A 12,245-nucleotide genomic window follows, 5' to 3' on the forward strand; every position below is an offset into this window, starting at 1 on the left:
TTGAAATATTAGAACAAAAAATAAAGAAAGAAAAAGAAGTAAAGAAGTAGAGTTATGAAAGAACTCTGAAGTTATATCTTTCATTCAGGTATCCCATAAAAGTCGGAGATATCAGAATTAAATTATTTATAGAGAATATAAAAAATCTCTATGGATGGTTCAGAGGTTATTCATAATTATCAATATATATTTATAATACTCCCCTTGGATGACCATCACTACTAAAAAGAATTAGGTAGACATTGATTGTTAGAATTGCCTTGTTAAAAACTTTGTTAGTAAAATCCAATAGAACAAAACCCCGACGAAGGAAAAAAGAGTACAATATGCTAACATTCTATGATGATGCTCCTCCTCATGATGGCCTCATTATGTTGTCTTTAATGATTTTATGTTAAAATATTTGAGTTGACCCATTCCGATTTGAATACGAACTTCTTAAATGTTGTAGTAGGTAAGGTTTTTGTGAATAAGTTTGCAGGATTATCACATGACCTTATTTGTTGAACATCGATTTCACCCATCTTCTGAAGCTCATGTGTATAGAAGAACTTTGAAGAAATATGTTTGGTTAGATCACCTTTGATATACCCTTCTTTGATTTGTGTAATAAATGCAATATTGTCTTCATGTAATACTATCGAGTGTCTTTGATAGGGGATCATTCATAAGGCTCTTGAAAATGCTTTATCATAGATCTTAACCATTCTCATTCATGACCAGCTTCATGAATTACCAATATTTCTAAATGATTTGAGGAAGTAGTGACCATTTTTTGCTTATTTGATCTCTATGATATTGTGGCACTCCCACAAGTAATAACATATCATGTCTGAGATCAAGCTTTATGAGGATTTGAAAGACCTCCAACATTTGCATACCCAATCAATTGATAAAATATTTTTTTTCTTTTTAATAATATAAGTCCACGTCACTTATTCCACAAAGGTATTGTAATATATGTTTAATATCATTTCAATGTCTTCTAGTTGGGGCAGAACTGTATCTTGTTAGCAAATTGACAGAGAATGTTATGTCTGGTCTAGTATAATTTGCAAGATACGTTAGTGCACCAATTACACTAAGATATGATACTTCTAAACCAAGTAATTCTTCATTTTCTTCTTTAGGATGAAACGGGTTTTTGTTCACTTTAAGTAAATGAACAACCATGGTGGAATTGAGTGGATGCAATTTGTCCATATTAAAGCGTTTTAATACTTTCTCTATATATGCCGATTGATGGACTAATATGTCATTTGAACAATGCCCAATCTACAAGTTGAGACAATATCTTGTTTTTCCCAAATCTTTCATTTCAAATTTCTTCTTTAAATAATTAGTTGCTTTTGTGAGCTCTTTAAGAGTTCTATAAGGTTCAAATCATCCACATATACTACAATTATTGTAAGTTTGGCATCTAATTTCTTAATAAAAGAAAACACAATCCTTCTTTTAACAAATACCCACTCAAACAAGAATACCACATGTGGCCAGATTGCTTTATTCTATATAGAGATATTTGTAGTTTGATTGAGTACATGTTTCTAGGTTTTGAATTAGTTGCTTCAGGCAATTTGAATCATTAAGGGATTTTCATATATATGTCAGTACCTATAGACCCATATAAATAAGTTGTAACAACATCCATGAGACACATATCTAGTCACTTAGAGACTATTAAACTTATCAAGTATCGAAATGTGATTATGTTCATTACAGGGAATACATTTCCTTATAACCTATATTAGGTCTTTGTGAGAAACTTTGAGCAACAAGTCGAGCTTTATATCTTGTGATTTCATTATTCTCATCTCGTTTTCACACAAAGACCTATTTATATCTAACAAGCTTTATATTTTTAGGTGTTTGAACTATAGGTCCAAATACCTCTCATTTTTCTAATGAGTTTAGCTTTGTTTGAATTGATTTTTTTCATTTTGGCCAATCATTTTTTTAAAGCATTCATCAATAGTTTATGGTTCTTGATCTCATCATTTTTCATTATGTCCATAGCCACTTGGAACACAAATATATTGTCTATGATAATGTTATTGCAGTTCCTTGTTTCTCTTGTGTGACTTATTAAGATCCCTGTAGTTCTAGATACCAGTATTTATTTAAGGGAAATTGATCAATTTGTGCCTCTTCGGGGGCTAACTGTTTATCAAGTTGGGTCTTAACATTCATTTTCGTTGTATTTGTAAGCTCTTCAAGAGGACCAACCTTTTCATATGTTGTTCTTAGTGTTTTTTTTTCTAGGAATTTTATCATTTGAGCCAATAGGTATACCATACTTTAGGCATATCTTAGATTCACTTGCCATGGTATTCTCCAATTGTCCTACAGGGACATCAATATGTGTTGGGGTATTCACAATCGGTATATGCGACTTTATCATTTTCGTTGTATTTGTGAGGCATCTAGTAACTGATTAGCAAGTCCTTACAAATAAATAATCCAATGAACTTCTAGTTCATATTGCCTTGTATGGGGGTCAAGATGAGACAAGAAAGATACATTCTATGTTATGTCTTGCCATTCTTCTCAAATTGACTTGCCTCCCTCTAATGGTGGGAAAACATTTTCATCAAAATGAAAATTCATAAATTGGGTAGTAAAAACATCACTAGTTAAAGGTTTAAGATAACAGATAATGAAGGAAGAATTAAAACCAACATATATACCAAGTTGACATTGAGAACCTAACTTAGAATGTTGAGGCGGAGCAATGAGAACATAGATAGTACAACAAAAAATATGTAAATTTGAAACATTTGGTTGGGAACCTAAAACAAGCGGTAAAGGTGAAAATTCATGATTAGCTATAGGACAAATCCAAATGAAAGTGGCAACATGGAGAATAACATGTCCCCAAGCAGACAAAGATTATTCTGTTCTCAAGAGTAATGGTCTTGCAATCAATTACAAACACTTAATAAGAGATTCAACTAATCCATGTTGAGTATGAGTATGAGCTAGTATGCTCAACATCAATACTAATCAACATACAATAATTAAGGAATGTCTGAGAGGAGAATTCACCAGCATTATCAACACAAATTGTCTTAATAGGATGATTAGGGAATTGTAATTAAATTTGGGTAGGTTAGAGTTACTAGAAAAGCATTGATGGATGTGATTTCTATCGATGGCAGCTTCTTAAACCCTTTTTTTTATGCACACTCTTCAATAAATTAATAGGATAGATTCATAATTTACTTATAAGCCTTCTAGTATAATTTTAAAATGAGAATTTGTTTATTATTTTCCATTTGAAATGTTTGAGATTGTTTGACATTAAACTTTGCCTGATATTTATAGTTTAATCTTGGCAACTTGTAGAGCCAAAGGCTATTAAATCTGCAAAAGGATGTGTGGACCCGTATTTTTCATGTGCGTCCCCACTCAACGACGAGAGTCGTTTTTGTTGGTGAAAAATTAGTTTTGGAAAAGTCGGAGTCATCACTTATTTTATTTTATTTTAAAAGGGAAAATAAAACAAGAAAAAAAACCCTAAAGAAGTGACTCCATAGTTTTTGGAAAAGCAAGTTTTGAAAGACTCGAGTCTTGGTCTAGGGATCAGGTTACCTATTGGGAAGGTACCTCTAAGAGGTAGCACCCCGCTAAGCCCTAAAGAGGTCTCTATTGACTAAGTTGAGGGAAAAAGTGACAATTAATCAATTGATTGAAGGTACCTAGGTAAACTAAGGTGATTTCAAGATTATATTAATACTAACATGTCAAATAAGAAGTCAAATTACAATCATAAAGGAGAGTTAGGGTGTGTACCTGGACTACTTCTTAAGCGTTATTATAGGACAATCAAAGTTAATTTAGGAATATTGGCACACAACATGCATTTTTATAAAAAAAAAAAAAAAATCAAACAATGCATCTTAACAATTAAGGACAACATCAATCATAGATATAGCTCACAATGTCCTACATATTCATGGGTTTTGGAAAATGGGTGATAGAGAACGTACCTGGATGGCCAGCTAAGTGCTTCAATGGGAAACAAAGTTAGCTTAGTAACATGTGCAAAACAATCTCATGCATTACAAAGAGGATTAATATCAATCAAATATCAAACAAACACCTCACTTGTATCAATATCGAAGAAGGTGTCATGGATGTTAGGCCCCCACCAAGAGCTAAATTACTTTTGCATGAGTTGGTTCTATGAATTCCATTATTTGGAACCATGAAGTTTGTTCATGCTTGTTGGAAAAAATGAGAAAACCATGAAAATTAGTTGAAAATAATGAAAATGCATGCCGGAAGGGAAATGACAACAAAGAGTTTGTTGAAAATCTTGATTTTATGCTTAGAAACTCTCATGGAAGGAATTTTAAAGAAAACTAAAGCTATTTTGATGGAAAAAGGTTTTGAAATATGGATTTATGATGAATAAGAGCACAAAGAAATGAAAGAAAAAAATGACCAAGATGAGGAAAATGTGTATTGAGGTGCCTATGTAGGAGTGATATCGGGTAGAGGCAAGCATGTGGCCTAGCCACACCCATGATCAACTTTTGCTGTAGCAATTTCACTAATTGTCGTCTTGATTAGCTGCTTTCCAAAGGTAATGTCGCATGAAGTTAGAGTAGAGGAGAAATTCTGATCACCAAAGCCTGATAAACATGGATTGTTCTTTTTGATTTAGCAATCTATTAAAGTTTACAGACCCTTGAGTACTGCTCAGGATGGCTTTTTATTACCTTTATCTTAGCATTGAGCTTCTTGGTCTTTAGCATTTGTACCTTTGAAGCTGTCTCAAGCTCATCAAATAAGCCACCAAAGCCATCACTACTGTATTCTCCACTATATTTTACATCGCACATTGTTGTAGTATGTGGCTCATATTTGAGCGAAAGACATATGGAGAAAAATGGGTAAATTTTGGAGTGAAGCAGAGTGGAACGGAGCGGAGCGGAGCGACGACATTTGCCATTTAGGCTTGTATTTCTATTATTGTGGGCGAACGATAGGTTGGGGGGATGCGTACGGTTCAGGGGTATTTTTGGAATTTCATTCCAAAGGGTTAGTATAAATATTTTTTTTATGTAACCCTAATTTGATACATAGTGAAAGTCCTCTTCCCTGTCCCGTGGACATAGACAATTTGCCAAATCACGTTAAATCTCCATGTTCTTTCTTTCTCGTTTTCTCTATTTTTCACCATATATCGTTGCACCGACTCCAACACACATGTTTTTTTTCTTACTCCTATGGCACTATAATAGAACCTAGACCCATTCCTTTCTTGCAATGCTGCTTCCACCAACCCAAATAGCTTTTAAGAAAATCACTATTCCTGCTCGATTCCTCTTCAGTAAGTTCGTTACACCTAGGCCCTTGTTATCCATGAATAGTGTTGGAATAAACTTGTTCTTTGATTCTCCTTTCTCAGTCGTTCTCTTTATATGGGAAAGTAGGTATGAATACTTCGTGAGAGAAGGCTTTATCCTCATTTTCCAGACCAGATTCTTCTTCAAAATTTGAAAGGGACCTTTACCATTTCCAGAAAACTGTTACATACTACTTTAGCTTCTTTCTTTCAAACTGTCTCTTACTTGTTACCAAAGTTATTGCTTTCTTGTTTGACGAATTCAAGCTCAACCTGCGCTTCTAGTTCTTCAACAAAAACAAAACAATTGGAACCCGATTTCACTAGAGAAAGCATCATCGACCTTTTGGTTCTAACCTGTGTTGGACTCTTTATTACCACCTTGATTTGCTATCTTGCCGTCATTACATAAAAAGTGGTCAACCACCAACTTACACAATTATTGGTCAACAACATGGAAAATATTTATATATCTTACTTTAAATTTTTATCATATAGGACATTTAAATAAATATAAATATTTATATCTACCACTATTTATATACTAATTAATAATTATAAATATAAATTAATTGATATAATAGTTTTTAAAATTTAAAAATAACAAAATACATATATATGCAATTAATTTAAATATTATAATTTTTTATTTTAAATATATCCTTATATTTAAATATTACATATGTTCTATTTAATAAAATTTAATATATTAATATATTTATATTTATATTTATCATTTAATATTTAATTTGACATATCAAATATAAAATATAAATATTATTAAAAAATTTAATTATGTGTACATGTATATTCAATTTATTATAATTATTTTTAATTTTATTAAAATATAAATTATATATTTATGATATCATCAGTTCGTAAATTAATAACTTTTTCGCTTCAATTTTTGATGCAAATGTAAAATTATTGCTATTATATGGGCCCCATTTTCACATCGCACGCTTCTCCCAAATTATCTACACAGTTGATGACGTGACATTTCATGATTGGGTAAAGCGGGCTGCCAGTTCACAGTTGTAATGAAACGAAAACCACTCTATAAATAAAAGAATCATTCAAATTGTCAACCCAAAATCACTGGTGGGAAGCTGATCGGCTGCGGTTCGGCTCACGATTTCTACACTTCTTCTAGGGTTTCGATTCCAAGCGATCATGTCTACAAAATCAGGTTGCGCAGTTTACATAGGTTTGTTTCCATACACTTCTGCTTGGTTCCTCGGAATTTTTTTTTTTCTTTTTCCGAGAAAATTGATCTCAGGTGTGATTTTATCTGTAGCTTGACGGTGAACAATTTGATTCAAGGTTAATTTAACTAAATGGTTGTTTTATGGGGAAAATGCATGAGGAAACTTAATTTTCCACGAATTTTATTCTTCCAAAGCGTTTCCTTTGAAACAAGCGGAACTGTGGAGAGGAGTTTGGTGATTTGGTTATTTTTTTGTTTTATGGTGGAGAATATTATGATTTTTGTGCATATTAGTCGTGATAGTGAATTGTGTTGTTTCATTTCCTTTTTTCTTTTATTTTTTTGGCTGTTATTTTATTTTATTTTATTTTTATATTTTACTTTCCGAGAAATTGATATCAGGTGTGATTTTATCTGTAGAACGCAGGGAAGCATTTCTCCTCAATATTTAATCTAAATTGGTAGTTTTTTATGGGGAAATTTATGAGGAAAGTTACATTTCCGAGAATGTCTTTTCCTGGAAAGTGTTTTACCGCCAAACAAATTGGTGGAGAAAGTTGAATAGATTTGGTTGTTCTGCTATTTTATGGTGGAGTTTGGTAGTGTTTTAAATAATTCAGTCATAATTGTTGATTTTGACGTTTAATTTGTGTTATCCATCTTTTCCATTTTTGTCTGCACTGGATAGTGTGATATTTATCTGTAGACCTAGGGGTACATTCTAATTTGAGGTTTAACCTAATTTGATGGTTGTTTTATGGGGAAAATTTTGAGAAACTTCTTAATTTATATATATGTAGAATGATGATAGTGTTCGTTTTGTTGCTTAATTTCTATTTCCTCTTATCCTTTTTGGTAAGGGTTCAGAAATCAGTTGAAGGAACTGTGTTTTCTTAGTTTTTTAACTTCTTACTTTTTAATTTTATACCCTTGCATGTAGATGGTGAAGTTGTTCATTGATAGGTGATGGATATGCATCTTAGATGTTACTTTGCATACTGTTGGCTGTAGATTGCATGACACTTCTCTTAGGAATTAGATGCATACTAAACAGCTGTCAGTGTGAGTCATTTCTGGCATAGCTTGGGATGTCAGGAAAGGATATGCTGAGCTTGCATTTTCGTTTTTACTTTTAAGTGTTCAGTTCAGGAGTAGGCCTCCTCAGGTGTTGTGCTTATGGAGTGGATGCCATTGCATGATGTTTTTGGCATGAGGGTGGGCAGAACTGTTGACATGTAGATACACACACCCTTCAAGCCCCCCAACGTGTAGCTCAATTGTAGTGTGCTCTAGCAATGAACTAGAGGTCCCAAGTTCAAGTCCTCCCAGTATCTAAGGAGTGTAAAGTAGAGGGGCAAAGCCATATCACCTGTGGTAACAGTGAACTAGAGGTCTTGAGTTTGAGTCATCCTAGTATTTAAGTGGTCTAGGGTAGAGGAGTGAACCCATATCACTGTCGTTTGCTTTGTCGCCATTTGGAATAAATGACTCCTTGTCATGGTGGATTTCCTCTTATCATAAAAAAAAATAAAAAGTAAAGGAAAGAAAAGAAAAGGTTTTGGATAGGAATGGATCAAAGACAATGTAGGGAATGTTTAAAATATTAGAAATAATAATAATTTCAACTATATGATTCAATGGAAGTGATCATTGTCAATCTGCTTTGGATTCTTAAAAGAAGTGTTGAATGTGGGGATGATGGGTGGGTTTTCTTAGAATAATTTGAATTCCATTGTTTAAGAACAAAAAAAAAAAAAAAGAAAACAAATTTTGTATAGGGAGGAATTGAGAGGGATTTTCAAGGTCAATATAAAATTTGTGTAAAGAAAAAGGTTTATAAAATTCATGAACGCATGTTCTCTTAGTAGTAAGTTGATTTTTGGTGAATGGCATAATCAAGAGAACATGTAGTTATTTATTTGTGAGTTGAACATTTTGGGTTATAATATAAAGAACATTGAGTGGAAATATTAAAGAAAGGTATTAACAATATTAAGTTTGGCAAGTTGGAGACTTCTTGATAATATTGGATTAATACACTTCTCAGAACCATTATGTTTGCCAAATATCAAGCTAATGCTTTTGGTGCTCTGTGTACTAAGTTTCTTATCATAGGATATAGGTGTTAAATGCAAATAATTGGTTTGTTCTGAAAAAAACAAGCTATACTTTTTGGGGCCTGTTTCTACGAAATGAATAATAATTTGCAATTTCATAGTCAAATAAGGTTTCTCAATACCATGCTGGCTGCTAATTCAGCCTTCAGAAGTACATATGCAAGCATGAACTTGCACAAATAGGTGCATATTTTATTCTAAATGCATCAACTTGCACACACACATTCCATTCTGATAATTGAACTGTTGAACATCTTCCATTTTTAAACAATATTTCTATGTTGGGACAGCTTTATTTGTCCTTTTTCCCCTTAAAGGTTGGACTTCTTTATTTCACTTGTGATCATTACATGGCTCCCTAAGTTGCTTAATTGGTTGATGCTTCATGCTGCACTATGGTCTTTGTCTATTCTTTTGCAGCATGTTATTTATCTGCCTTTATGTTCAAGTTATTTAAATAATAATTCATATAAAAAGGCTAATGTGTTTTAATTGGTTTTAATTTCAATCGTACATAGGTAATTTGGATGAGAGGGTAAGCGAGAGGGTTTTGTATGATATTCTGATTCAGGTAGGGAGGGTGGTGGACTTATACATCCCTCGTGACAAGGAAACTGAACGGCCAAAAGGTTATGCCTTCGCAGAATATGAGACAGAGGAAATTGCAGAATATGCTGTCAAGCTTTTCTCTGGCCTTGTGACATTGTACAACCGAACCCTGAAATTTGCGGTGAGATGTTGATATTTATTGCTTTCTACTTACTACATCCCTAGTCTAATTGCTGTTTGGTGAATGCTTGTTGCAAGAAATAGTTACCTAGATTGTCATGTGGTCTCATTTTTGTAGGATTATGTTCTTATTTATTTATTTTAATATTTGGTAAGGGGAGTAGTGATTGTTTTATTTACACCATTTATCTGTAAGATTTCGTGGCTAATGAGTGTTTGGGAGACTTAAGGCCACGTTTGGTTCCCGGAAAGAAAAAAAATGCTAATGAAAAATGATTTTCTTATGTTTCGTTTTACTATGAAAAATATGACGGAAAATAAAATATAATTAAAATTAGTTAGACTTCTAGATTTTTAAATTATTTAATCTTTATACAGAAGAAGAAAAAAAAGTAAATCGAGTTTAAAGTAACATATAAAATAATTTATTGTCTTTAAATCTAATTTTTATTTTCCTTCATTTTTCCCTCAAATTTTTTGACAACCAAATAGTCTAAGGTTATATTTGGTCCTTGGAAAGTACTAAAGAAAGCAAAAAATGCTAAAGAAAATGATTTTCTTATACTTAGTTTCACTATGGAAAATACCAAAGAAAATCAAATATAGTTAAAATTAGTTAAAAATATTTAATCTTTACAAAGAAGAGAAAAAATAAGTGAAATGAGTTTGAAGTAACATATAAATTATTGGTTTTAAATATATTTTTTATTTTCCTTCACTTTTTCTTTCTTTCTACTTTTCTTCTTTATTTTCTTTCCCTCACATTTTTCTTAAATTTTCCGAGAACCAAACCTAAAAGTGTTGGTCCAGTATTCTCCTTCTTGGGGCTCTAAATAATGACAAATGAAATCTTACAAACAGATTTCTGGGCAAGATAAGCCCTCACCAGCAGCAATCACCCCAAGACACCATGTACCATATAACAATATGGAAAGTTCTCAACACTCCATGGGGTTGAAAACGCCTTGCAGATTATCGGCTCACCCCGTAAATAATGCACAAGGTGATGTATCCTTCTTTAATTTCGTCACCCTCATGCTTTACCATGGAAACAGTCTCAGTTTTGGCTCTTTTTACTTACATGCTGAACTTCCTTCTCTTTTTGTTGTTGCCAGCATCCTCTGATGTGTTACACCAACCTAATAGGAATAGTTCACAACATGATGGCAACAATTATGACTACAGTCGAAGAGTTTTTGGTGCAACATTGGATAACATTAGCCGCTCTAGGTCAAGATACTATGATTCCAGTAGTCCAATCACATATCCCTCTTACTAATTTGCTGCAGATGAATTAGGGAGTAACCCTTCTCTGAGGCCTAAAATGCTTCTCTTTTTTATTTAAGTAGCATACCTGCTGTGTAAATCGAAGGTTAGTGGAAGACGCTTGATTGTGGTTAGTTTTCTTCTGTAGTTAGTCCTGCTAATAGGTGTACTGGGTTATGTCATTGTTATGCTTCTCATAGTTAGACTTTTGATGTTGTGTTTCTTCTTTTACTCATGTAAAGATGTTAGAAGTTTTCTTCATCTTAAAAAGCATGCTTTTGTACTAAGTTTTGTCGGAGCTGTGATGGGTTTGGCCATGACACAGAAGTATCCATTGTTATGATTGGTTGTGTCAAGAAGAATCATCCATACTCCTGCTTATGTAAATCTCTTCTGTCAGGGTGTCTTGTAGAACTTTCCGGGTCTTTCAATCGTCCACATAAATAGCTAAAAGTTTCTGAATAAGACAAACTTATATTAGTAGTCATATTTAAAGATTTATTTCTATGGAAGGGCATAACTTTTCCTTTCTCCAGGACTTCGCTTTTAACTTAGTTTTAGCATGCTCATGAGTAGTTCTAATCACTCGTTCCACTTTTTCTCTCCCTTGTTGACAAACCAGACAGGGAAAGTGGAATTTTACCGGACTGTCTGATTAAGAGGGTATTGTGTCTCTAATATTGGTTCTACCTATTTTCAGGAAGTAGATGGTTCAGGTTGGGTATTTGAATAGCCAGACTTGATCTCAAGTCTGGTTATATACGGGTCTGGTTTGCATAAGTATCTCTAATCTGGTTGTTTATTTCAAGTTGATTTTGAATGCTTAGTTTAAATTTATTATTTTTATTATTTAGAGATGAAACAAAATGTCTTCTTCCATTTTTTCCCCTCAATCTGAATCAAATTCAACTCCATAAAAAATTATTTTCTTGCCTTAAGTTTAATCGACAACAATTCTAACTGTATATGCTACAAAAGTTGCCCTCCTAATGACTTGGGGTAGGTGAAATTAATGCTCTACATTATATTAGAAGAATCCTAGAGATTTTTTAGGGTGCAACAATATCGTTCTTAAGCATGACAATGAGTAACCTTAATAATGGTGGTTGAATGTCATAAAAAGATTACTCTATTTTCATTGGACACTAATTGATTTTCAAATGAGATGATCAAGCCTGATCCAAGAATGTCATAGCCAAAGGTCATGGGTTTAAGCCATAGGAGCATTTTGTAAGGTTTTACCTAAAGGGTCCAAAACTTATGGTGATTAGTTATAAATTATCATAATCATGAATCGAACCAGTGACCTTTATTGGTAGAAGTGTATTAAAAAAGTGCATTAAAAATATGAGTATTTTGTATAAGAATTTCTAAATTTTCATTGTGAATTGAAGTTATTATTATTTTAATTGTGTCCACAAATTTATAGTTTAATAATACAAGATTAAAGATGCAGAAAACAATTGGGTTCTTAGTTGATGCAAAAATGGTAACATGAATCTGGATTTCTGAATCCCTTTTATGGCAGAATAATCTCGAACTTCTCCATCTTTTCTTCAATCCAAGTTCTTGG

General features: G+C 32.7%; 1 protein-coding gene across 1 annotated transcript; it reads left to right on the forward strand.

Moving 5' to 3' along the window:
- Positions 1 to 6,432: 6,432 nt before the first annotated feature.
- Positions 6,433 to 11,028, forward strand: LOC117927296 (RNA-binding protein 7-like). The gene is made up of 4 exons (XM_034846774.1): positions 6,433 to 6,560; positions 9,196 to 9,407; positions 10,268 to 10,409; positions 10,522 to 11,028. Exons 1-4 carry the CDS (start codon positions 6,527 to 6,529, stop codon positions 10,683 to 10,685), a joined length of 552 nt encoding a protein of 183 aa, XP_034702665.1. The 5' UTR covers positions 6,433 to 6,526; the 3' UTR covers positions 10,686 to 11,028.
- Positions 11,029 to 12,245: the final 1,217 nt, after the last annotated feature.

The sequence above is a fragment of the Vitis riparia genome, chromosome 2 (genome assembly GCF_004353265.1).
Source record: "Vitis riparia cultivar Riparia Gloire de Montpellier isolate 1030 chromosome 2, EGFV_Vit.rip_1.0, whole genome shotgun sequence".
NCBI classification, from domain to species: domain Eukaryota; kingdom Viridiplantae; phylum Streptophyta; class Magnoliopsida; order Vitales; family Vitaceae; genus Vitis; species Vitis riparia.